Below are 27,861 nucleotides of genomic sequence, written 5' to 3'. Positions count from 1 at the left end.
ACTTAACACTTCGAATGCATCTGTAGTCATCCAGCAGCTTTGTGTTTTCCACCACAGCACCTGCACATGACCCCACAGTGGTAACAAGCCCGAAGCGGCAAGTAACAGCACATACATGGAGCAATGAAAGACAAGGCGATAAGGGCCATCCACCGGAGGCAAAACATTTCATCACTGGTGTCGCACGAGCAAGGATCTGTATAGTCTCCTTCCGGATCGGACATACAGTGATAGAGCATAGTGTCTGCGCACCACATACAGCTCACTCGATGGATGCAAGTCTTGACGCGGTCTGGAGCATCCTGGCATTGACCCCGTTTGTTCTCCTCGTGGTTGAACATGTCCCTGCAGTACACGCACCGTGACCTCTCGCCATCTTCCTTCCGCCTGGGCTTGAATTTGACAGGTTGAGTCTTTATCACAGCACCCTTGATATCTTCACCCAGGTCAAAGTCCGAGTTGTCTACATAAGGGTAAGTGTATTCGTGCTTTGAGGCCTCACTTTTGTCAAAACGTACGTAGGAGTCCATGTCATCAGGATCAAAGTTCTTTCCTCGTGCTGGAGCATGGCGATAGTCCTCGTATCCAGTCATCCATATCTTTTCCCGAGGATTGATGCGCACTATCTCCTCATCATCATCAGGGAAGTTGACGTGCCGGTAGGATCGCGGTACTGACTGTGGAAGTAAGGATGGAGATGAAGAGAGAGAAAAGATAAATAAGCTCACTTTGCTATCAGCAATCACTGTCTCCTTGCTTAGTGAAAAGCCAGTATTTAACAATTTTGTCTTTGCTTCTTTGTACACCCTTCCCCGTGACCCAGCACAAAAGTTTCAACCTTTGTCTCAGGAACGAGCGCAACTGTCACAGACCTACAATGGTCTGCGTGCACATGGTACAATGTAACATATTAAATCACAGTGTACACTTTTTTTTTTTTTTTTAATAAGTGGAAGCCATTTGAAGCTAACAGAGAAAGAAAAGGTGAGAAAGGCAGGGGGGGTCTCTTTCAGGGATGCAGGGGGAAAAACCAAACACTAGTTTAGCTATGGCAGACACAGCCCTTTAGATGACAACACTGGGAAGAAACCTTACTTGTTCTAGATGGTAGTGGTCAGAGCTGTAATGGTCATGAAGGTGTCCACGAGTGCAAATTCTTCGATGTTCGCAGGATGCAGGAGAAGCCAGAGTTCGCACAGGCTGTTCCCTTTTTTGAGAGGAGTTAGAGGAGCTATCTGTAGCGTTCTGTTTTAAATGGAAACAGAGGGGAAAAAAAATTATGATACATTCAGCTGCTACTGCACGCAGTATTAAGAGAGATGTTTTGCCACTCACTGATTTCGTCCACACCTGCAATACTGGCAACACCTGACAGCAGGCAGCTTCACATGAAATACTTGAAAGAGGCAGATCAGTTGCCAGGCCACAAAAGATGTCGCCACACACGTGGAAAAACAATATGCCATAGCCTACCAGTGACACATTCACCAACACCACTTGTATTTGCTTGGCATGTTATTTGTTATACTGGGCGTTGCAGGATGATGAACGTTCACACGAGAAGCTACCTCTGAAGAGCAAAGTTAAACTTTGTCAAATGATGTAATTGTCTAAGTCCTGTGGGCAGACTCAGCCAGAGCATCTATGCACTCAGGCTGTACCCCACTAGTTATCCAGGCTACAAAAATACTGGCAACTTTGTTAACCTGGAGATGTCCCATTAAGCCAAAAACTCTTATATGGTCTTCTCCAAACACTTGCTGAATTCCAGTCCATCACAGGCTACTTCAATAATCAGCTTTCCTTAAAAAATTTCAGGATTTTTTTTTTTCTTGTTTTGTCACTAATCTCTAATGTGCAATGAACATTACTTGTGTTTTTATACATTCCTGGCTCACTGTAAGCACTTCGCTTTAGATTTATTAGTTACATCATCACACAACAATGATCATGAAAGGGTGAAATATCACACAATAACATACTGTGGCCAATACCTGCAGCTTCTCAACTTACATATTTCTCCTCTTGGAGAAATACACAGTGGGGCATCAGTCTTAACCATCCTCCCTCCATAGCCCACAGTTTCCATACAATATCTAGACATTCAGGATTTTGCCCATTACTACTCAGTTTGGTTGGGCTTTTTCATATTACCATGAATATCAGAGGACAGCTGTTAAACGCACTAACAGATCAGGAAAAAAGAGCCTCCACGCACAATGATCAGAAGAGCTATAACATTGCACACGCCTAAAAAATTGGTGCTTTGAACTAAGAAAAATCTCCATCCCCTTCCAACTAACAAGCTGTGCTGCAGCTATAATGAGTCCAAGGGAAAACTTTCCATTTGCCACAACAGCTAAGCTAGAGCCACAACCTCAAGAGCTGAGAAAAGTTCTACTGGTACTGGGAGAAGACTGTTTTTACCTGAAAAACCTTCCCTCCTTGTCAAGAATGCACTATCTAAATATTATTTTCTTATGAATCGTACTAGACACATCTCTTAATCCAAGAATACAAGAACACTCATTGTGGATGTTTGTTTATTCTGAAAACAACGCTCTGCAAGAATCTGTCGAAAGGTGAGCACACCTTAAAGCATTACAACACAAAACAGATGTTGATCCTCTTTAACTGGTATAGCACTTAAACACACTGAACTCCCAACTTACTTCGTTGAAAGCAAACATACAGATCTGTTTGCAGTGTGATGTAAAGCCAGGCTGGGTTATCTCACAGGTACAAGCAGCAGGGTGTTTTTTGACTTACCCATTAGGAACAGACTTTTAATGCATGTGTTTGTTTTGGTGTGGGGTTTTTTTTGTGTGTTTGTTTGTTTGTTTGTTTGTTTTAAAAAAAAAGTACCTAGAAGCAGAACAACTCTTAAGATAGTTAACACCATCTCTAAATGTAACTGCACTGATATTCAGGCTCTTTTTAAAGAGCGGTTTCATCAGCCCAGTCTTGATAGCTTAGTAGACAAAGGCATTTGAAATCTGGGGTTTAAACCCTCCAGAGCTAATTCTTGTGCCTGTAACTAGCACATTTTGGGGACGTTTCAAAAGAAAATGAGCAGCTTCTACAAGCAAGCACTTCATAACAACATTAAGCTTCCAACCCACTCGGAAAACCTGAGAAGAGTTAGGATTTAGTTACAACAGCCACCAAACAAGAGTACCTTTTTGCATTGCTCTATGCGGTGCAGACCCAGATGCCAAGCTGTAATTTAAGCTTCTCAGAACAACAACAGAAGGTCACACACCCCATAGTCCAGGCAGCCTCAGCCTGCAGCATGCTCTCAAAGTTAAACTTTGACTGGTATGAACAAAAAAGGAGGCAGAGCCTTAACACCGTGTCATGCCAGCCAGCAGGACCCTTCACCTTGACTGGAACCATGGCCGAGTCCTGCTGGGACAAGCCTTTTGTGGATATGCTCCCAAAACATCGTGGGTGCTCATGGTCAAAATAACAAAGCCTGGGAAAATTACTCAACTGGAGGAGGCTCCACATACTGGCCTGCAACCCCCTCACCTTTCCAGATGAAAATAAAAATCCCAAACTGGACATAACTGCTAGATCATCTTCAGCAGGGCAGCTGGGAGCTATAACCAGCCCCTCCAAGCAGTGTGTTATTTGCTGCCTCTCTGGGAAGGCAATATTTTTGCAACAGGCAATTGGAAAAGAGGCTGCAGTGATTTTTATCTTGCCCGATTCTTATCTACCCTTGCTTTCCTCCATACCTTATTCTCCTTCAGACCTGGCAGGGCAAACGAGCCTCTCCTCCACATGTGTTGACATGGCTACAAAACCTGTTTGCAGCATACCACAGAGGCTGCGGCTCTGGCCTCTGCTTTCACCTTATTAAAAATTGCTGCATTTCCATGTTCAGCGTCCTCAGATTAGAGGGGCAGTTTGCCAATGCAAACACTTACTCTAAGCGCCCAGAAAGGGAGAAAGCAAGCTATCTGAGACCAGGTCTCTGCTCACTCATCCGTAAAAAAGTTCACACTGCCTCCTGGTTGGTGACATGAAAGGCAACTGGTCAAACAAACGCAGTGTCTGCAGGGTTACCTTGCTGACCACTGGCTGGGATAAGCAGTGTTACTTTGCAACCAGGTCCCCCATTGATGCTTCAAACTTCTGTATGAGAAGAGAGAAGGCTCTCGACACACAGGAATGAACAGTTTGAAGATAGGAGAAAAAAAGGTAGAAAATATCCCCCTCTCAAGCAGAAAGTCATCAATGAACACCACGAGCTCCTCAGCTGTGCTGGTGAACGTACGCATCAACCATCTGAAGAGAGAGGTGAACAACAAGATGACAGTTTTCTGACAAAACTTAAGTTATTCAAGGGAGTAAAAATGAAAGCTGACCTTGAAAACTTGCTTAAGAATCTCATAATGCCAAGAGACTGGATGTCAAAAAAAAATTAATACTCCTAAAGTGCAAAGTGACATGTACAGTGATGCACTCTGAGCCAGCTATTGCTGCTCAGGGAAGAGGTCTTGGGGTTAAAACAGACAGCCCTGTGAGTGTCAGCTTGGTGGCTCAACATCATCAGCAGCAGAGATGATCACTGAGGCATTGCATGTATCTGCTGTGCTTCCCCAGTCTGTCCGTGGTTCTGGCCCCCTCTCCGCCCTGTGTCATTAAGGGTATCTCCACCATGGCAAGCTCATAGAGCCACAGTCAGGACAATTAAGGACATGGGATGGTGTCTCAACAACAGCTAACTAAATAGCCTGGGTCTCTCTATCCTGGAAAAAGAGATGATGGAAGGGATCATGAAGATGGGAAGAGAGGAAGTCTACTGAATCATGAGTCCCATGGGAACTTGAGCAGGAAGAGATTATTCTTCTAGTATCCTTCAGAAGAGAAGATCGCGAGGCATCCACTGGAACAGGCTCAGATAAGGTTCAAACACAAGGAGGTAATTCTGACAGAGTTCATAGCTAAAAAGTGGTTCAAGAAGCCATAAAGAAATCCTCAGAAGAAAATAAGTGACCAAGGATCAAAGGCATGATGATGCTTAGACCTTCAAAAGCACACTGTTCTCCCAGTAACCACTCCACCGGAACTGAACCTGGACTTGGTGACTGGCAAAAATCAGGAATGTTCTCAAAGAAAAGGCACTTTCATCTTCAGCCAAGTGCCACTACGAACAAGTGATGGCAAGACTTTGTCAGTGATGGAAGCAGCGAACAACTTCTGTCCCCCACAACAAGATTTGGTCTTGGATGGGATTTCCTACCACCAGCATAGCAGTGAAAATTTTGAGGAGGACAGTGGAGGGGGGAAGACATGAGATGTTTGTTGCAGGTCACCCAAATACAAAACACTTGCTTACAGTAATACATCCAGAAAGGATGTGGTCTCCAGAGCCAGGCTGTTTCACCAATGGAAAAACATGTCCCAAGCCATCGAGCCACTGGTCTGTCAGAGAAACGCCATCTTCCTCTAAAGCCTGTTGAAACCAATCCAGCTCTAGTATTTGTTTTTGAGGAGAAACTATTGAAAACATGCCCAGTAGCTGCTTAAGAGAAGTGAACCCCACACTAAAGTTGTTGGAACAGGGAGTCCGGTAAGAAACTCTGTTTCAACACGCCCTCAAATGATCTACTAGAGAAATTTGTGCTGCACGTACTAGAGCTTTGTGCTTGCTATGGCAGTCGTGAAGTCTTGTGGTTTCACTGCTTGGATAACAAAATCATTAATCATAACAGTAATTTTATGAAACTCGTGCAACACATTTCCTTTTGCAAGTGAGCTGTACATATCTGAGCGAGCACATGTACTGCATGTTTGATATGGCTGCTTTGAGAAACACCACCAGGTTTCTACATGTAAATGATTGTACTGTGATAATTTAAAAAAAAAAAGTGTCCCTGTTTCCCCCTCAGACTTTCAGAAGTGACTCATTAAATTGAAAACCCCTGGTCATTACTAAAGAAGATTATGTTAATCATTTACTGCAGTTTACTTCTCATTGAAATGGATTTGTTACACAAGAACGACCAGCTAATCAGGTGCCTAAGTAATATTCTGAGATAAGCATCTATCAAAAAACGATGAGAAAAAGCAGCCTGCTCCTGAACTGGACTGATCACCTTGCCTCTAATGGCTTTACAGAACAGGTTCACCCCCTGAGATGCAACATGACTACTACAAAAAAGAAGAAACATTGCTCTCAAAATTATGAAGCAATACAATTTGCGGCAGCTTGTGAGAAATTGCTCGCCAGAGGGAAATTATGGAGCTCTGTCACTTTTAACTTTCAGAAGTGCTCTCAGCCAGCTAAAGCATTTGCAAGTTTGCTGTCAAAAATAATTGTGCGCCACGCAAGACAAGATGGGTTTTTCTCCCTCTAGGATTTTAATGGTTACATGAGGTGGAGAGGACAAAGGGGAATAGAAGTACCATGATGTTGAACACATAGTTTTGCAAGTAATGGTCCTAAAGGAATTGAAAACCTGTGCCAGCCTGGCCTTTGCAAAGCACAAGCCCTTTACAAGCTGACCTGCTCTCTATTGCCATGCTCCACTTTGCTCATCTCCCATTGCTGTGCAAGCCCACTCACTTCATCACCCGTATCTGAGGGGCACTGTTGACACGCAGCGTGGAAATGCAAAACTTGGTGGGAGCTCAAGGTCTCATCTTTACCAGGGCAGCCTTCTGCAACAGTCAAAACCTCCTTGCAATGGCTCCTGTGTTCACTTCAGGAAGCCCTGACATGTTAGAGGAGCCCATCGCCACCTGAAAAGATATCCCCACTGTGCCCAGGACAAGAAGCCCAGCTCCCTCACCAATTCACAGCTTGAGGATGAGCCTGGAAAAGTGACAGCCAGCAAGCTGCATCCTCCCCCGGGCCACAGCCTGACCACCTCCGGCTGAGACCCGCGCGATGAACTCCCTGCAGGCAGCCGGAGCCCTTTGTTTGTGTGCTCTGTCCAGGTGCGATCCCTTGGGAGCCCTGGCACAAGCCAGCTCTTCCTCGCTTGGCCCTTTTCATTCGCTGGAACAAGGGAAAACACAGCTGTGCTATCAATACGGAAAGGAAAAATGATAAAGTCGGCAAAATGGTACAGCAAGTGAGCAATACTGAGTGAAGTGCCAATCTGAAGTTTATCTGCAGAGCCTCCGCTGTTTATGAACTTCACAAAGAGGAAGTCAGAGTTATTTCGGATGCATGGCAAAGAAACTTCCACCTTTCCAAAGAAATTAAGATAAAACACAGTCTCCCAGAACTCCCTCAGCTTAATCTTGCCAGAACAAGTCCTTCCTTTCCACTTCAGCCTTTTTTTTTTTTTTCTTTAAAGCCTGAAGAGATATAGCACTTTTGACATTCACAGAGAGGGGAAGAGCAAAAATCCCAATTTTTGTCTCAAAACACTTCTTTCTCTCTATTCAAGAAAATTAGAAAAAGGAAACAGTTGACATTTTCCATCCACCTCAAAGTGTGCCTCGTATACTCGGGACAGCCCACTTCAAAGGGGGCTTATATTATCCAAGTATTAAGAAAAAGGTTCAGTGTGAAAAAATCTTTTAAGATTTGAGACTCCTGTTACCTGAACACAAGCTTTTAATTTGTCACGGCAAGATAAAGCCATGGAAGAAAATCCTTCTGTCAAATTTCTGTTTGCTTCCTATTACTGAAGACAAGACAAAATATTGAACAAAACAGATTCCATACATTTTTGTAAACATTTTGACACTCTCATCCACTGAGGACTACCAGAGCTGCATCTAGTTCTATTCCTTGGCAGAGCACCTGAAGGAAAGGCTTCACGTTAGATCATACTCCAGTACAGTTCAAAGACAAATTGGCTGTACACAACCATTGCAATAAGCACGGATTCAGATTTTTCTAAAGCCAGAACAGGGCCATAATTTTTCAAATGTTTGGACTGTTTCCTAGTCACCAGTTACACAAATACCAATGTAAAGTGCAGAAAGCTAGCTAGTTTTACTGCTACCTTTTTTATTTTTAAGTTTTGTGGTTATAGCTTTTAGCTCCAGAAAGATGCTGGTGGTTGCGCTGTCTTAAGTCAGCAAAACTTAAGAACATTTATAAGGACTCAGTGCACAAGACCACCTCCATTAAGCTACTGCTAAACCTGCTCCTGGCATCATCGGCCAGTTCTGCATGGACCACAGATGCGGCTTAACAGCTCATTTTGAGTAAAAAAGAATATATGAGAATCAGACACAGTTAAATGCTACAGCAAACACTCAGATGTGTAAGGGGGAAACCTCAGCGAGATTTTCCTGTTTCACTATTTGCCAGAGATACAAGGTGTCAAGCACATCTCTGCAAAAAGCAGGCATTCAAACAGACACAAAGAGAACTGTCTCCAAAAGTCAGAGGAGGACTGAAGACAGTACCCCATTTTGCTCTGACTCAGCCTAGGACCAGAGGCTTTGAGAAGGTGCACATCACACTTCCTTCCCATCCGATAACCCCTTGCGTTGCCCTTACTGCCCCACTGGGCTACAGCACCACTTCAATGGAAGGAAAAGCTTTTGCATCAGGTACTTACAAGGGAAAACCAGAATGCCGTAAGGGGAAAAAACCCCAAAGCACAAGCCGCAGTTAGTGGGGCTGCTCTCCAGGCAGCACAGCAACCCCATGGTACAGTGGTGACAGTAGGATGGCTCTGCCTACCCATGAGGCACTCGTGTCCTCATCAATCAGGAGAGCCTCTCCTTACCAGGACTCTTATGTTTCCTTCTTCATTCCTGTAACTCCTCCTTGCTGTGCCCTGATTGGATTTCTTCATGCAGAGATGAGCTACATCACTTCAGCAGGATCTTTCTAAATAAACCTGGGAACCATTTAAACCAGCCAATTGCTTAAAACCATCTAGGGACAGAGGCAGGCTTTTCCTTTTTGCATAAAGGGCTCTGTTCATCTGTTTGTGCCTTGGAAATGACATCTTGGTGTGGACTACAGCATTGTCACGATGATCAACTGCCCAATACTTGTGTTCGTACAGCTCCGTGAAGATTAGCAAAGCCTCCCTGCTCTAAGTAATATTAGCCAAGTTACCAGAGCTGTCCTCTGCTAAGGCCATGACAGAGGGCCACCAAGGTCTGTACCACCACGGGAAGGTGATGGTCCCTGCTTCTCCCTCCCACTGGTCCCATCACCCACTCCGTGTGCATGCTTGGGTGGAGAACCACAGAAATCCAGCCCAGAATAACTTTTGTATCAGGTCCCTGACCCCAGCTGACCACCCATAGAGGGTTGTGTCTTGATAGCACATGAGGGTCTCCAGGTGAAGAGGGGGAAGAGATGGGGGGGGGGGTGTGTCTGGAAAGGGAGAAGGGTGCCAGCCCCTCTTTAAAGTCTTCTTTGACCTGCTTGTCACCAGCATAGCTGCAATTAATTTGGAAAGCGTCAGCTCCTACTCTTAAAGTGCTAACAGGGAACTCGGCACACCCAACGCTGCCAACGAGCTTTTCTTTCTGAAGATGGGTAGGGATGCTAGGAAATAATGGAGCGAAGCTCAGGAAGGTCAGACAGGGGCTGTTAAACACTGGACGTGCACAGCGGATGGCAAGAGCCTGCGCTGCTGCTGAGCATGGCTGGGAACAGATGGCTCCACATAACTCGCCACTGAAAGTCAGCTCTTCTATACAGAAATTTCCAAGGGATGGGGGAGGAAGAAAATAAGATGGGGGGTGGGGGGGAGAAGAAAAATGCTAATGAAAATTAGATTAGCTAAGCTAAAAGAATTACTGCACCTAATCCATCATTAATATCTTTGCTATGTACAAATTCAACACTTCAGCCTCTAAATCCAGCAGCGCGCTCCTCCTGTATAACACACCAGGTTACAAACAGAGGGGAAAAAAACCAAACAGTTAAATGCAAACTTCCCACAGCAGACTAATATGATATTTTAAGAAGTCTGTTAGGGGTCATTTATTCACACAGTTATGAGCATCCACATTATTTTAGCTGGAATTCATCACCAAAATAGAATCCAACAGCTGATGCAAACTTTTAAAATACCCTCTTCACATGCACTGCAAATATGTCAGGCTCCACTTAAAAATGCAATGGTACTTACTTACTTCTGCCTTTCCTTCTCCTTTTGCAGACAGAACCAGAGACAGAGGAATTGCTTCCTATAATCACTTCTGATTTAATTTTCATAAAATATTTACAAGATAAGGGGCGAGCAGACCCTTGGCAAAACACATTAGGCAGGTGAGGGAAGGAAACAGGGCTATTTAGATACAGTTGTTTATAATGCAGCTCTGTACCAGGCAGAGGTCCATTTTGAGCTCCCCAGACTCTTGTATTCTATTGTTCGTCTTCAGTTACTACCAAACACATGCCTGGGTCCAGAGGGAACACCATCCTGCAGTATTCTGTCAGTCAGAAGGTTGTTTTTTGGTTTCTTTTTTTCTTTAAAGGGGCAAAAGGGGGAGCCTGCCACTTTCAAGGAAAATCATTCTTGAAGACTCATGTAAAAGCACATTTCACTGTTTACCAAACTCCTCCTTTTCCTTTCCAAACTCTTCAAAAAAAAAAAAAAAAAAAAAAAGGCGAAACAAACCCAAACATTTGAGAGGATGCAATCAAATTACGATTAGGCTAGCAAAACTCAGGTGCACCCTCCAGCACTCCAAGTGGCCTGAGCTCTCTGCGTTTTTTTGGTTTTTTTTTTGTTTTTTTTTTTTCTTTTCTACCTGTTACACGAGACAATAGACTCAAACCAAATTTGCCAGTGTTTAAACAGCACGTGGAAATTACAAGCTCCCTCACGAAGTGCAGGGCAACACAGTCATTTGCCCCACAGTTCTGACTCACCTCCCTTTATATCACTGCCAAGACGGATGGTCCAGCTCGACACCAGAAGCCAAACACTTTCCCCCCCAAAATCACACAGAGAGGCTGGCATGCCTGGGCCAAGCATGGCTTTTGCCCACTTGTTCCAGACCCGCATCCCTCCGGCCCCACCAGTGCCACCAGCTTACATGCTGGGCAGCAATTCCCTAATCTTTTCTGCCGCAGAGTGGGCAGTTGTCAATCATCGCTCTGTCCCCCCAAAAAGGCTGTCTCTTTCCAACTGTGTTTATAGCCTGCGTGGGGTCTGCTCTGCCTGTCACCTTCAGAGGTGGTGCCCAGGGCCGGGTTAGACACCTCAAATCTGGCCACCATCCCCACTGCCTCCTCCCACGAGCGTCCTGAGACAAAACATTTTGTTCGAACACAGCAGCCAGAGAGATTGTAGCTTACAAATACAGCTGCTTGCTGAAAGGAACTTCCTTAGGTTGTATATTAAAACAATAGAATTGCAACATTTTCAAGCACCCTCTGTTTGAAAAAGGACTATATATATGCTTCAAAGGCTAACTGCATTACCTGGATTAAAGAAGGAACCTAATGGAAAATATCAACTATATATTTCCAAGGTAAAAGCATAACATTTGGCCACAACACACCCCCGTTCACACCGCCTCAGCTATCTTACTGTCTCCTTCTTGTCTCAATCAAAGGATGAATTTCACAGTAGCAACATAAGGGAGGAAAACGCCATAAATACGAAGCCATGCTCAGCCGTGAGTGCAAGAACCACCTTACTTATGCCACTGGCACAAGCACAGCAAAGGCCTGCAGTAAAGCTGTCTTGCAGAAGGTGGTGTATGCACAGCCAGGGGGTACATGACAAATTTCAGGTAGCACAATGAATATTAGCAGGGTAGTGGAGGTTTTTTGCCGCCCGCTTATCTGATTGCTCTTGGTTTCCCTTGAGCCAGCACTTCTGCTTCTCAGGCCCTACAGCGAGCTGGCTCGAGGAGCTAAACCACTAGAAAAGTATTTGCTTTCTTTTATAGGGCTAGTTTTTGGTTCACTTCCCCTGGCTGGCTCAGCGCGGGGTCAACCGTGCTGGTAAAAGGGGGACAGCAGGAGCCCCTCTCCAGTCCACTGGTTCTCAGCAGCGCTGAGGCTAAAGATGCATCAGTCAACTTGCATCCCTCGGTTGTGGTTTCACATATGGTCCTAAAATAACCCCTGCAACCCCATTCCTGCTCCCCGACAGCAGCTCTGCTCTTGGCATGGCTGCAAAAGCAAGGTGGGGGGAACCAAGCTGGCTAGAAATTAACTTACTTTTCACAGGCATCTTGCCTCAAATCAGGTCCCCCTTACATAAGGCTGAAAAAACACCGAGGGAACCAGAGCTGAACAAAAGCAAGGCCAAAACGAGAAGGCCACAAACCCAGCCTGCAAAGCTCTGTTGACAAGCTGAGGTAGGCAAAACCACGATGCTGCAAACACAGGAAAGATGAGCTGTACTTGCGAACGCTCCTCCTAGCTGAGGGCAGGAGATCAGACCCAAGCAAGGGAAACTGCAAGGGCCACGGTGGCTGCTTTTGGGGAGGCATAGCAAAGCCCACCTTCAGCAAGATAGCAGCCAGGAATTTGGGCTCCACCTCTGGATGCTCACCCCTCTGCATCCCTGCTTTACCTGCTGCTATTGTCTGCAGGGCCATAGGCTAAGTCCATCTAGTAAGCTGATCTAGGTTAAAAAAAAAATCCTTTAAAAAAAAAAAAATCTCTTCCCCCTTCATTTTACTCTATGTTAAGAAAGGGCAATTTCATCTTAGCTACGTTTTGTTTCTGACACATTTGTGTCTTAAGCACACAAATGCACTAAAGCATTCAGCTCCAGATGAATTAAAAGGGAACACGCTCATAAACAGCTTCACACTTTAACTCATCACATAGTTTAAGTACATTACTACACAGCCAAATTATTTTTTCAGAACACAAGCATGCAGCTAGCTGATTGCAAGTGTGAAAGGGTGCTCCAAATGCACGCAGATCACGAATTCATCAGCTAGAAAGTACAGCTAGGGCGGCACCAGTCAATTCACCTTTGGACAAGGAATCCTACAGGTAGGTTTGCTGGTGACACTTCTCATCCCAAAGCCTCAGGTGACCGCATATTACAAGAAAACAAGGTTTCAATAGTCTGAAGATTACTTAAATTAATGCAAGTGTGGTTATATATAACAAGAGTACAAAACCAAAAGAGCTAGCACACTAAAATATGCTACCGTATCATCATTTAAGCACAGGGAAAGGGGAAAACGGGTGTTAAAAAGAGAAAGAAAAAAAATCCTGACAAAAAATCTCCTTCAAACTGCTGGGGCAAATTGAACAAAACTCAATACTTAACCGGTGCACAAATTACAACACTTACAAGTTCTGGCAAGATACAGCTATAAGGAAACTTCCATCACAGCAGAAGATCAAATTTCAGTTTTCTGTAGGATATATCCCAATCCCAGCACAGGGCCAACTGTGTTCGTATGTGGGAATGGTACATAGCCAGAAAACACACTACAATAATGGTCTTGAGAGGAAGAATTGTGACAAGAGAAATTGCTTACCCTCAGCAAAGTAGCTCAACACATCCAAGTCACTGCTATAATTAGCTACATAAAAACTACATGACAGCGAGACCTGGAATATCTGGTAGCAGCACAGATATTTTCTGCTTAATAATTTGTTACTGAACAAGAGATGCTCCTCACCTTGTCTTCACACAGATACCCCAAATGCCCCAAGCTCTCAGTAGGCTAGCATTTGCAGGAAAGCACCGTTCCCCATATTTCGATTGCTAACGTGGAAAATCAAAAAGCCCTCACATTCCTTTCTTTTGGGTCTGGGTTTGTGACAGCAAACACTTTTCTGCCTCCTCCACAAAGTGCACGTGGGCGCCCGTGACCAACCGAATTTCCGACCGCGTTCCCATCATCTCCCCCGCAGCGTGGTGGTGACTGCCGGACCCTTGGGAAGCGCTGCAGTACCGGTTGGGTGATCCCGTCCTTGCCAGGGACTCAGGAGTTTGAAGACTGCGTGTGGTAAAACAACCAGACTGATACACTTTGGTTTAAAAAAGAAAAACAAAAAAAGTTTTTATTGTTTTAAAGCCTTAGACTGAAATAGTGCCAAAGCGACTGAAGTTCAGTGCATTTGGGAATTGTGTTAAACTGTATATTCCTGATAGCAAGAAAAGTCTGTTTTGCCCACCAGAGATTGACCCGAAAGCAAAAAAAAACCAACCAACCAACCAGTAAATATAATAAAGCAATACATAAATTGTGGAAGACCTCTACTTCCCCCTCCTTTCTTTTAAAGAAAGCAAATAAAGCTTCAAATCTACTGCACAGTTCTTTCTCCTATCAGTTCTCCTTAGCTCTTCACTTCACTTACATCTTATTATTCTGTCATATACACAAGAATAAATAGATTTTGTGTTCTGTATACCTCCACACCACAGTAATTTTCTTATTTCCTTCTGTCCAGATTACAGGCTGCAAGTTAGCAAGGACAATCTATAGGCTGAAGTAGATAGTAATTACCTCCACAGTTTTGAAGGACTTAAAGAAAAGAGCAGCTGCCATCCCAGATGACAGCAGCAATACCTCTACCACAGTGACAATCATATTAAACTATCAGGGAGTATAGCTTGCTTGCATTGGTAGAAAGAGTAAGAAAATAAACAGGTTAATTTCCAGTGTCACTTAAAAGAAACAGGAGGTCCCAAAGGAAAGGGAGAAACACAACATTATAAAAAACCCGACAGCCAGAGAAAAACTTTCCACTTGACTTTCCCTACTGAAAAATCTCTTTGAGCATTGTTATCTGTTCCCATTGAGTGACCTGAATTCATTGTGGGCAACGTCAACCTGAGGAAAGGCAGAAAAAAACTGGAATAAGAAGCAGCTAGCCATAAAATAGCTGGATATTCAGGACCTTTTCACGATTTCAGTGGCATCTTTCCTGCCTCCTGATCCCTGACATAAAAGCAGAAGGAATCCCACGAAGAAGTCAATACACTCTGGTATTAATGGGAGGAAGAAAAAAACCCAATTAAACCAATGACTTCAGACTCTGGGACTACCTCAGTAGTCAGTCCGCTGGAAGAAATCAAGACAAATTTCACAGCACAGAAGTGCGAAGAGTGAAATCCATGTTCAGACATGACGAGTGATTGCTAAGTTGCTGTTGCACTGACTGTTCAAGTGTAGGAACGAGATGCCCAGAGCACTACGTATAACTTGAGAGGCCCAACTGTCTAAAAATATGAATAAATCTTAATCCAGTTCATTGCTCAAAGCCAGGAAAGGTTTGGGTGTGGGTTTGGTTGGTTTGGGTTTGGTTTTTTTTTTTCTTTTTTTCTTTTTTCCAAAGGAGGAATTTGAGCCTGCTGGTTTCTCTGTGTGAATTTCTGTCTTCTTGGCAAGTACTTTTTTTACTTTTCAAATCTGAATTAGAATAGCTGCGGTTTACAATGCAAACCCAACATCCAGACATCAGAGGATGTGGCTAGCAGCAGTGAACCCTTCTGCCATACATGCACAAGCACAGCTGGCTGCTGAGCAGGAAGAGTAACACAGGTAAGACCATCCAGTCCTATCGCTGTAACAATCCCCTAATCGCTTTGCTCAGCCTTACGGAGCAAACAAGGTGGATTTGCTCACGGTGACAACCTAAGCACTGCACCCCACCACCCCCATACAGAGTATGCTCCTTCAAAAGGCATTTTTTCCTTTCTGTTACTTTATCTCAGCCTTAAGAAGAAGGAAATTACAGGCTTTTGCTGCTCCTTAATTCCTGACTGCAACTCATGAAAGAAATAAATCTTGCAATTTAGTGTTTCTCTGATCTGAGCAACATTGTTTTCCATGGAGGGGTGGGATAAGGGATGCTCCAGCATCACACAGAACTTACAAATGTATTCCAAAGGAATTGGACTGGGTTTCTACACATCTACTTTAAAGGAAAAGAACTACAGTCATTCTTTAAAAGAACCATCTGAACATGAAATGACCAAGCTAGCAAGAAAAATTAGATTTACTGTTTATCTAAGTGACATAAATCTTATAAATTTTAATAGTGAGGCTGTAACATGCTTGAGGCCCACATGGGAGATGAAAAGTAGGGAAAAGGTTTCATGGTAAGGCAGCAGGGAGAAATCTGGTTTTTTAATTAGGAAGCCAGAAGAGATGCAAGAAGGACTGTAACATTAACATCTGCCACAATCTGCACTGCTACAGTGGAGAATGGGTAATTGTGTCTCTCTTGAACGACTGTCAGCAGCGTCCAAGCCACATGACAAACTTCCTAACCCAAACATCCCCGAGCGCAGGAGAACACGTTCATGCTGAGAAAAAGGCACGAAGGGTGCAGGATCGCTCCAAACACACAACTTCATGGTGAAAACATGAGGCTGAAGACTTCTGCTGGAAGCCCAGTGTGAGCCCCAGCACCAGGACCCTGCACACAGATGAAAAGTGGTGGCACAAGATCTGTCCACATCACTTTAGTGAAGCAGGAGAATATTTTCCCTGTCTTGTAGCTGGGGAACAGAGGCAAACAGGCTTTTAGCCAGGAGTCTGAAAGAGAAGCAATGGCTCGAGCCTAAGCATCTTGAAACGCAACCCTGCAGCTCAGCTGTGCACATTTAGATCATGCCTGCTCTACCTGCAAAATTCCTCAAGTCTCATTTTGAACAAAACCTAGGATTTTTAAAAATTACTATCGATTACATGAAACAGCTATGATTGTAACATGCATATCCACCTTAGTAAGGCTGAGTTTTGCTGTTTTCTCCCTCACATTCCCACTAACCTAGAAGACTGCAGTCATTTTTAGGTTCACAAATGACAACTGACATGAGAGCTGTTGCTCCTCCTGCCAAGTGGGTGTCTTTTCTTTAGCGCTAAAGCAGGCACAAGGCTGCGGATTTATCTGAAAAACACACGAGCGGGCTTTCAGCTGAACCGATCATAAGGTTTCAGAAGAACACCTCTGCTTTTTCAGATGGGATGCTAAAAGAACACTTCAGGCATTCTGCAGACTCTGGAAGACATTGACCTTTCTTTCCTTGGACTCAATTCATGTTTTTCACTTCACAGTCATGTGGGATTATTATCTGTAATTGAAAGTAAAAGTGTAAATTCAGGAAAAAATTTTGTGCAAGAACTCAGTTATATGGCAAATTCTGTGGTTCAGGAACTACAGAATATATTCAGTCCTTATTAAACGTTATTTCTGAAATGAATGTTAATTAAAGAAGGCTGAAGATGTAGGCTGGATGGATGAAGACAAACAGAACAACCTCAGACCATTGCAAAGACAACGTTTCCCCCAGTGGAGAAAAAACGGATGGCTAGTCTTACTCAGACTGCATCTCTTGAGAGGACGATTTATAATGTACAAGACAGGAGAAATTTATTTGCTAACATATGGAAAACATTTATGGGCTCTACTGAGAATCTGGAATTAAAGAAACACAACTACATATTGTTAAAGCTTCTAAATGGAGATTTCATTTAAGAAATAAGCATATTCCCTCAAGTCAGCGACATTTATTTCTATACACTTTTGCTTTCTGCCCTGTCAGGCATGAATTTCAGAGCAGAGGTTTGTATCAATTCATCTAATTGCTGCAGGACTAACCCACAGGAAACTTATTAGATGGCAAAGTCCCATTTTTAAAGATATAACCCATGCTTCAGAATGATGGATGGGGAGCATATGCCATAGGGATGGGGCAAGGTACTGCTGCCCAGGTCACGGTCTTGGAACTGTAAGTTATGGTGATGGGAAGAGATAAGGCTACTAACACCAGCAATGCTTCTCAAGCAAATGCTCACATATCCAAGCTGCAGATAATTTACCCCCTTAAAAACAAAAAAAAGCCACCTTCTGGTACAAGAAAATGATCCTTCATTGAGCCGCACAAGATACTAGCTTGAGGGAGAGCTCTGCCTCTGGGGCAAACCTTTTCTTTGCCATGCAAATAACTTGCTGGATGCCTGGAAGGGTTGCGTGCTGGGCGACGAATAAACGAAACAGATGATGTACAAGTTGTATGCACAAAAATATGCACAAAGTCATCATCCCATGGAGCAGTCCTGACGTTTAGAGGATCAGGGACCACATAAAAGCCCTGTGTCAATCAATATCCAACAGCCGTATCAGGGTCAGTGCTTATATGTAATGAGAATGGTTGGTTTTTAAGCTGGTACCATTACATTGGTGCCAACACCAGTGCTGACATGCAAGACAAAGTCCGGGTGGCCATCTGCAAAGTAGTGCAAGAAATGTGACATTTTAGACCACTGTGGTTGAACAGACTGAAATATCTTCAAGGAGAGGCAGGACCTCAGGCCAAATATTTGAGGCAGCAGTGTAGCAGCGACGGCTGGGATTTTCAGAGATGGGTAAATGACTGATTAAATGACTCAATCATGCAGATGCTTTTGAAAATTCTGCTGCACGCAGTGAAGTTTATTCATGCATGTGTGGGAGAGGGGGAGGACTGTGAAGATTTTAATAACTACCCTAGGAAATAAAAAAGAACAAATGTACTTTCTCCTTAAAACAGAGCAAAAAAACCCCACTCAAACCTGAAAAATTCACTGCTGTGGCTGGGGAAAAGAGTTTACAGGGAAGTTGTAAAGAAGTTGTGTGTACAAGAATGACCAAACAGAATATGATACACAAGTCAAAAAGAAGTGCAAATAAAGAAAGAGACAGAAGGGTAAAAATAAAGCATATCACAGCCCTATCCATTTCTTCCAGTCTAAAACCCCTCCATGCGTCAAGTCTGTTATTTCTGGATTATGCAGACTTCATACTCCACCATCACCTACCAGATAAATGGGAAGTTGAGAGCTTCAAAGAGCTTAAGGACTGCAGGAAAAGGAGAGACTTCATCCTGGGAAAGCAAAGAAGAAATATTGGGGAAAAGGATGCTGCTAAAGCCTTTTTTTTTTTTTCTTGGACTATGACAACGCACCCGCCCTGATGCGACAGCTTGACCAACAGCACCATGTGAGCTACCACCATCGGTGAAGACCTTCTCACACTCCAGAGATGACGCAACATGCAGAAAGAGCTGACAGGCAGGGCACAACTCGAGGTGTGAACACCCCCCCTGGATCCCAACAAGGTGCTGACTGCAGCTGACGTTTCCCTCTTTGCTAATGCTATTGAGTAGCTTGTTCCTCCTTCTCCACTGAGCATCCTACCCATAAACATCTGCACAGCAGGGGGTTATCTGTCACCTCCCCAGGGTCAAGTAAGGGGGGAAAAGAATCTCTCGCAGTTTCGGCCCTTCACTTTGTATGCAGGAGTTCGAGTGATTCTGATGCAGCTGGAGCACCATTCGTCCAACTTTCCCAATATAAAGCAACACCTCCTTAAAGGCAACAACTTCTTCCTCATAGTAAAAAGCACCCTATGAGCTTAAAAAAAATCAACACTTAACCACAAGATTGAGCTTGCGGAGAAATGCAGGAGCACTCCCAGGTCCCTAAAGGTCAGCCAGTCAGATTTTAGAAAAATATCCTTTCCTATTTCCACAGGCTACTCTTCACTGCTTTAACACTGAGTATTCCACGTCTAATCCAGTGAGAGCTGACTACCCCCTGTCCAAGGCACATTTTGACTGTCATCCCCTTTCTGACAAGCACAGAAGAGCCGCATGCACGTCGAGCACGACCATCCATTCCCAGCAATGCACAGCTCACCCGGTGATTTGGAGACAAAACAGCACAAATTGGTAAACCGCTCTGGCTCCAGCAGTGCCTCCCTCCACCCCGGTCCGTCCCATCCCAGTGCCTATAAATCACTTCTGGCAGGTAGCTGGGAAGCAGCTGCTAATGATAGTTTTGCTGCGGAGCGCAGGAAGTCACCTTTTAACCCTGCCTGCTGTTGTTTGTCTCCCGGAGCCGTGACAGAAGGACAGATGCGGACAACATGCCAGCCGTCAGGAGGATCTGGTCAAAATGCAGCAGGGAACCTGCCCTGGTTCCATACCAGTGAAACATCACCCTCAAAACCACCTTTCAGCTTTCTGTGTTTCCCGGTGCCCATTTTCAAATGGCTTGATGACGGTCCTCAGTTTTCCCTTGTTCACCCTAAAGATGCAGGGAAGCATCCCAAACACAGCTTTGAGTTTGCTGAGGACATCCCACTTTCCACCCTCATGCCATTCAGTCCCAACCTGCACTGCAGGACAAGGAGGGTATTTCAATGCATATGCATGGGGGTTCGTGATCAGAGATAAGAAAATAAATTTACTCATTGTAAGTGTCTTTGTTTTCAGCCCATGGAATATCCAAGATTGGATTACAATCCCCCCCCGCCCCTTTTAAAACATGCAAGTGTAGCAGGGACAGTAGCTTCTTCTGTTCCAGAAAAAAAGCCCAAAATACATTTTAGACATTACCATGAATTAAATACGAGCAACTCACTCCTACTTGTCACCACTGGTTAGGTAGATGGCATGCTACTGTGCCTTCCTCCAGCTGAAAAACATTTGTTTGAACTTTTTATGTTTCATGCATACGTGAAACACCTTTAAAGCTGGCTTTTGCTAATAACTGCGATTCAAAATCTCATTTCCTTGAGTAGGCACCTGAGTAGCAGCCATCTACTCTAGCTTGTGGGAAGCTTCTTAAGGACAGACAGAGAGGTATTAAGAGGTGTGTGCATCATTCAGATCAAGCCATAGGAAATTTGAGAGTTGTTATTTGCTTACTTCTAGCCTGACAATATCTGCTTTGCCATGCTTTTCACGTGGCGACGGGAGGCCAACAGAAACCCAATGCTTTAAATTCTGTAGAGGATACACTTCCATCAAACAAAACACACCCACTGGCCAAACACTATGACAGCTGGAAGCCAACCTCAAGGTATAAAAAGAAAAACCCTTTCCAACTTGACCATAAAGGAGAAGGACCTCAGGTGACATGTACTTACAGTGAAGACATCATCATCGCCAACCTCAGCCTCATTGTGAAGCGTTGACGAGGAAGTTGTAGACCCTAGGAAAAAAAACAACAGCTTTTTAAACACATGACATTTCTATGCACCTTTTTTTTTATTAGGCTGGTAAACATTTGTAAGAGAGCAGCTCAAATTAAGGAAGAAAAAAACCATCTACTGGTAGCTGGGTTGGAAAGGTAAAATCTGCAAGTGTTTCTTGCCACGCAACTGCATGGCTGCAATGCTAATTAACTATGCTAAAAATAGCAGTTATCATTTCCAATTACAGAAGACTTTCATTTCTAAAGAATGGTAGAACTACATACTAATCAGTGCTCAAGAACAGATCCTCAGCTGTCAAGAAACCAAATGAGTTACCCTTCACGTATTCCCTAAATCTAGGAGGAAAAATGACTTTTTACTCAAAAAAACCCAAACCTCACTTTGACAACAAAGAATTGGTTTATTTCTTCTTCTAATTTTGGAATTTGTTATATATTGTAAAGATCTTCTCTGTTACCAGCTACTTCTCAGAGAACTACCTTGCCCCACGTAAGCGAAGTATTTGAAAGGAGCTGAAACATGTAAAACCATAGACAAGAAAGAGCAAGACACTGAGGTGCAGTTCTCATTAACTACATGGCAATTGTCTGGAAAAGTGGGATACCACATCAAAAAAAACTTCCTCCAATCTCTTTCCCCACCCTCCACAGATGTCCCCTTCTGGAGCTGCTCGAGAGCCTGGTCAGCACCCTCATCGCAGAAGGGCAGTGGGGAGGGTGACACATGCCATCACTGGACTCGGCAGCAAATTTATGCTGTGGCTAAAAGGGGGTGACCCCTCTCCCTACCCCTGGCCAAGGATGCTGGACCGCCTTCCTGGCTGGCTTCACCCTCCATGAGGCTGCCAAGGAGAGTGGGTGCAGCAAGATGCTCTGATGGGGGAAGAAACCCCAAGTCAAAGGCTTTTTTGCCCCACCCCCCGCCCTTTTTTTTTTTTTACATAAGCCTACTGTTATATTGAAGTAGGGCCACATCACATCCCTAACTAAAATAGTTGAACAGTTTGTACCACCTTCATTCTGGAAATTTTCTAAAATACTGTGCTTTATATAATGCTATCTGCACCAGCCTTGGCTGCTCTCAGTTGCATCATCACAAAGATGTGCAGAGCTAAGTGCGAAAGCCCACTTAGTGTTTTAAGTAATGTGAAAACATTTGTGCCATTTGCTACATTAGCTTTAAAAGTAGAAAATCCAGATGCTCTACAGAGCTGCATAGGTTTCCTGTACTTCTGCTCAAACCGTCCCTAATGCTACAGGGAACAAACTATCAGTTAAATATTAATAATAAAGCAGCAATTTCATGAAGTGAAGTTGTGCTTAATACAACCTGCTAAATTTGATCAACTACATGAAGAAAAAATGAATGATAAATGAAATTCACTGCCCGACGCTGTGTGTGCACGAGCCAGTTATTGTTTTTCATTCAGAAAGCCTTATTTGGAAGTTAAGGAGGAACACATTCATGAGGATCAGTCTGTGTTGTCAATGGGATAAATATAGATTTGCTGATTTTGAAGTATCTGAGATACAGGAGAACTTGATTTTAAATACCCCCACTATAAAATGGATCAGAAAGAGCAGAACAGGAGCTGCCATGTACCAACATCTCCAAAACACTACTCCGTACAGCTGAGTTTTCTCCTTGAAACTTTGCACAATCCAGTGCCACTTACATGAAACATCACTTTTATGACTCAAAATTCTTCCCAGTTTTAGCAAGCAAGAAGAAAGCAGGAGGCCTTGCTGTAACTTCTTCACACTCATGGTACAGGAAAAAGCAAATGAATAACTAGTTGAGAAGATCCTTCCCCTAACTGCTGAGGTATTTACCAGGAAAGAGCCCTGGGGGATTAATTCTCTCCCAGTATCTACCATGTCCATGTTAAAGCAAGGACAGGGCATCCAGAATGTTAAGCTGTCTTACGGAACTCATGTCCTCAAAAAGAGTACACATCTGTATATGTATTTCAGTCAGTATCCTCAAAAAGTAATACCATCTGTATACAAAAATATCCCAGCCACACCATGTGAAAACGAGAAAGGCTTTGGACCACTAAGTCCCTACATAAAGTGGCATGACTTAAATAAATAAATAAAGCAAGCAGAAAAACCCACAAAGAATCAAATTTCATTAAAATAAAGTACCATTGAACTATAGCTGTATTACAATTTCCTGACTGCAATGAAATGTGAAAAGAAAAAATTTACGACAACTTCAAAGCACAGGCAATTCAAATGCATTTTAACAGAATTAAAAATAACAAAAACACAACAAAGACTTCAAGAACTAGCACTTAACTAAGAGGATGCAAACAAAACTAATTACTGCAAATAAAAAAAACCCAACAAAACAAAAACAAAACCAGGTTTTCTTCAACTCCAGACAGGAATTCATACTATGATTTAACCAAGACTCAGTAAGATGAGATTTGGCTGCATACAAAGAAGAGCCTGGGCTGTCTTGAGTTGCCATCGCTAGCGTGAAACCCCAGCCTATCAAAAGAAGCAGTAATAACAGACTCTGTAATTAAGGGGAGAAGTCTGGACAGACCAGGTCAGACAGGATTGGAAAATACTTGAATCAAAATCCCTTCTCTCCTTAAGGGATGAGAAGAAAGTTCTTAAAAGTAAGCTGGGACTTGCTCAGTGCAGGGTAAGCGCCCGGCTACACTCTGACACATGCACAAGACATGTCCAAGCCCAAGAACAGATTTTAAACCCATCTCTCTTCCCAGCTCTGTGATTCAAACCCCATTCCAAGGGGCCAAAATGGCCACCAACGCAGTACCTTCAATGAGGTCCTCGATGGCTTTCCTCACTCCTCTGTCAAAGGCTCGAGCATCAGCAGGGCTTTGAAAAGTGAGCCCGAACTTTCTGTTGTCGACTTTCCAGTGGTGGAAGGTGGGGTTCGCCTTCGTGTACACCAGGTCCTTCTTCACAAAGCACTCCAGCACCACCTGGGAGGGGCGTGAGCCCCAAAAGAGGAGCAAAGTCACTTTTCCCACCCCAAGGACACAGCCGGCACCATCTCAGCCCAGACTCAAAAGCAAGCCAAGTCATGCCTCGCGTAGGGGAACATCCTTCCCCACCAAGTGATGACTAATAGACACCAGACACTGTAATTGTTCTCACAACCATTGCACATTGATCTTTTGCTTGTGCTTTGAGTAGGTGATTCCTCCCTACCCCAGGAGCCTATTTCACACCCAGACCCAGCGTGGCACAGGTTACAGCTAGCAGGGCCTCAGGTAGAGGGAGAACCTCTTCCCTCAATAATTTTGCTCAATATAAATTTTATCCACTAACAGCAGATTTAGGAGGTGCTATAACACTCCCCTCACCATTTTTTCCTCCCTCACCCCCAGACAGGCACTCATCTGAAGCTCCACTGTGTCAAAAACCATCTCTAGGGTGATGCTCAGGGAGAACAGGAACAGCTTCTTAGTCTTACTCTGTCCCCCAAAACCATAAGCTTGGCTCCCAAATAGCATCCAAAAAAGCATCCTAAGCAAAAGAACATTGCAAAAGAAATTACTTGGAACAGCTTTAAAACGCCAGTCTTTTTGAAAGCAAGACCATTTCCGACTCAAATCATACTTTTTTTTTTCCCCCAAAACATTGAGTTCGCGGAGCCCATGCAGGGAGCGGTATTTTTAAGCTAGCCCATCTCTTCACAAGAATAAATTTTGGAAGAATCAAATATATAGAAATGAGACAACAAACTATAACATCTAAAATGGACCCTGAAAATAGGGAAAAGGCTTTATTGATTTGATTTGTGCAGGGAAAGAAAGAGCTCCTTTTTAGATAAACAGCTACCAGGAGAAACCGAGTGCGTCAATTCATAAGAGACAACTTGTCTTCATATTCTCACTCTGCTCGTTCAAACCTTGAGCGGCACGCAGCATAAATAATTCATGGCTGTTTTAAAGGCTTGCACTGCATTACTCAGTACAATGTGACTGGCTTCATGGGTTCTTTACACTTCAATTCACTTCTCACTTACCCCTGGCTAAATCTTAGAAAAAAAAACACCAGCCCTTTTTCAGTCATCAAAGGGTGTCTTTGCACATGGATGTAAAAAATTTACCTGTTCCTTCCAGGTGGCAGCACACCACCCTAGATCGCAAAAGATGTCAATTCTACATGAGGATGGGTTTGTTTTGCCCAACCTGGTACTATTTACACATGCCTATTTCTTATGTTTTAAAAAAACTTGCAAAAGAATACAATAGCAATAGATTTGGGATAATTCTCATTATAAGAACAGACAAAAGTTGAATTAGGGTCTATTACCAGTTTGTCTTTCTGCCTTTCACCATGGATTAGAAATCCACTTCTTCCATTGCCCTCCGGGTATGTGACCTTGCAGACGCCAACTCTACTGAGACCGCCTCCTTCTTGCGGCAACCATCCCCCACTGGAGTCATCTCGGGTCATAACCACAGCTTTGACTCGCACAATATAGCTGTCACTGCAATGGTAACAAAACAAAAACAAAACCTTTTGTGAGCATCACACAATCACATCAGAGTGTTGTTCTTGAGGGCAGTATTTAGGCAGCACTGGTCTGGCCCCAACGTAGAGTTTCTGCCCAGGATGGAATTCCACCTTCTTGATAGATGGCCTTCACCACTCAAGCCACCATAGAAAAGAGACCCATCAAACAGCAAGGAATGAACCCATTGGGTTTCCAGATGTCAACATACAAATCAGACAACCCATGGTCCTGGACACTCTCTCCCTCATGCAGCTGGGGACAGGGACCACAAGAGCAGGGTGAGCCAAGTAGCAACCCAAGGCCACCACCCACAGGGGATGCACTGGGGCATCAGGTCTCCAAAGTGCTGGAAGAACATGTGGAGCCCAAATAACCCATGAACAAAACGTTTTAAGCTTTTTGTGATCAAATTAGTGAAATGGGCTTTGGAAGACTACACTCAAATTCCTCCACAACTCTGAGAGCCTTATGGGGAAAAAAACCCCACAAGCGTGGCTCCAGATGGTACCTCAGATGAAAGGAGACGGGAACCATCTCCACTTAGGTCATCAGGACCATACCATGTCCCAAAGCCAGTTCCACCAGCATTTCAAGGGTGGCATGTCATAACTTCACAGGAAGCTATTCTGGAAACACCTGAGATTTGGAGATAATCCAGGTGCCCATCACAAATTGTCAAAAGAGCCCCCAACAGTGGGAGGCTCTGCTTTCCCAGGCCTCCTCCCATATGCTTTCCACAGAGCAGGTTCTCCAGCATCTGCTGGGGACATCATCAGGGAGGGGGTCATTTGGGAGCAGAATACCCCTACAGGACATAAGCAAAAGCTGTGCATCTTGCATGAGACACGCGACAAACTAAAACGGGTTGTCCCTACCCTAGAGCTGCTGGGAAATACTCAAATTAGCTTTTCTGTCCTCATGCTGCTGCTGAGCCCCAGCTTGGTGCAACCCATCATATGTTAAGATACTGATTAACCCAGTGACTGCTCAGGAACAGCACTGACAGCTGCAACACCCTCACAGGGCGGTCACCACAGCATGGTTAGACATCAACCATGCACAACCACAGCACTGTCAGCTGCAGAGCTGCCGAGACACCCGCCAGCGCCCACAAAGGTGCCACAGGGCACTCAAACCTGGGAATACCAACAGGGGCTAAAAAAAGGACACACAAAGAAAATTGCCCAGGAATTGTCCATCTCCGGACCACCAGGTGAGCTCACCAGGAAGAGGACACTCAACCCAGAGAAGGCTCCAAGAGGAGACCTTTCAAAATGACAGGTATCATCCTTTAGGGAGAGAAGTTCCTCCTTGAGGAAGGCTCGGTACCTGGACATTTTCCAACCATCCTGTATAACATGACAAGAGAACGGGCCCCTTCTATCCATGCTGACGAAGAGCGTTAGCTTTCTTCATCCCGCACCACGTAAAACTGCCTCTTGTTTTCAGACATTATTTTCGCATCACTTTTGTAATCCGAGTGCTAATACTTGAAGTCCAAGTTCCCCCTTCTCTAATACGACTGCATTTTATTTAATATCTAAGCAAGCAGCCTACTGGATCCTACTTGAAGGCAGTTTTGATGAAAGACCAAGGGAGGCAGGGAGCACCTTCTGGGCAGAGGTACCTGGGACCAGCTAATCTCTGCTGCAGCTAGACAGATCTTGCAAAACACACGCTGCGATTTTCCCTTTGCTGACTTTTTTTTTTATGGATACATCAACTTTCTCACAGGACTTACATGATGAAGGCAGTATAAAGATGCTTAAGGTTCATTCCCTATTGCTTTGAGGACTCTGCATGGGCTGATAAAAAGCCTTTCAGCACACTCAGATACATGGCCCATACCATCGCTAAGACATGCAAGGCATTCACAGAACTGAGAAAAAACATTTTTAAGAATATTTTTGCTCTTGAGTCCTTAAAGCAGCATCTTGGCACAGGAAACAGGGCAAACATACCTATAAACAGATCCTGTTACCTTTTTATTTTCTAATGAAAAACCATTTCTAGATTTTACCAGTGGCAACTTTAATCTTTTGGTTTCCTGATGCTCAGAATTAAGCAAAATACTTCAGCTAACTTCCTACTGTGCAAAAACTGAGCTGCTTCCATCCAAGACAATTTTAGTTTTCTTCTCTGTACCTTTTCTATATGGTCTATATGGATAAGCAATTAACAGATAAAGAAAAAAGAAAGCCAACTACATGTTTCTGTATAGTTCTGCTGCTCCTCAAGGATCATTTCCAGATGTATTTTAAACTCTTCTCACTTCTGGGGAACTCCCATTAAATGTCAAGCTCTCTTCCAAAGTCAGAGCCAGTCAATAGGACCTTCCTTCCCATCGTCCCGCAGAAGCCATCCACACAAACTACTGCTGGTCCTTCCACACTTGAAAACTGCCACTGGCAATATAGCCTCCTGTGGGTTATACCATTCACTTTTATGGCAGCAGCCAGAGCCTTCGGCTGTCCCAAAAATACTGTCATCTT

The 27,861-nt window shown here is 44.0% G+C and overlaps 1 protein-coding gene across 1 annotated transcript; it reads right to left on the bottom strand.

Moving 5' to 3' along the window:
• Nucleotides 1-26: 26 nt before the first annotated feature.
• On the bottom strand, nucleotides 27-26,757 carry SPRED2 (sprouty related EVH1 domain containing 2). The gene is made up of 6 exons (XM_009952242.2): nucleotides 26,699-26,757; nucleotides 25,165-25,342; nucleotides 23,657-23,825; nucleotides 20,798-20,862; nucleotides 1,096-1,245; nucleotides 27-677 (listed from the first exon to the last, which is right to left on the bottom strand). Exons 1-6 carry the CDS (start codon nucleotides 26,755-26,757, stop codon nucleotides 27-29), a joined length of 1,272 nt encoding a protein of 423 aa, XP_009950544.2.
• Nucleotides 26,758-27,861: the final 1,104 nt, after the last annotated feature.

Source organism: Leptosomus discolor, chromosome 2 (assembly GCF_034619465.1).
Source record: "Leptosomus discolor isolate bLepDis1 chromosome 2, bLepDis1.hap2, whole genome shotgun sequence".
Taxonomy (NCBI): domain Eukaryota; kingdom Metazoa; phylum Chordata; class Aves; order Leptosomiformes; family Leptosomidae; genus Leptosomus; species Leptosomus discolor.
Note: the sequence above shows the minus strand (reverse complement) of the source record. Positions and strands in the feature narration are given on the sequence as shown.

Bases quoted from the DNA above. Each gene is read 5' to 3' on its own strand.
- SPRED2 (XM_009952242.2), bottom strand. From the start codon at position 26,757: ATGGATAGAAGGGGCCCGTTCTCTTGTCATGTTATACAGGATGGTTGG. The intron at 23,826-25,164 runs GTAATAGACCCT...CGCCCCTCCCAG, and splicing joins AAAGGCAGAAAGACAAACTG to GTGGTGCTGGAGTGCTTTGT. The intron at 20,863-23,656 runs GTACTGCGTTGG...TTTTTTTCCTAG, and splicing joins CATCGAGGACCTCATTGAAG to GGTCTACAACTTCCTCGTCA.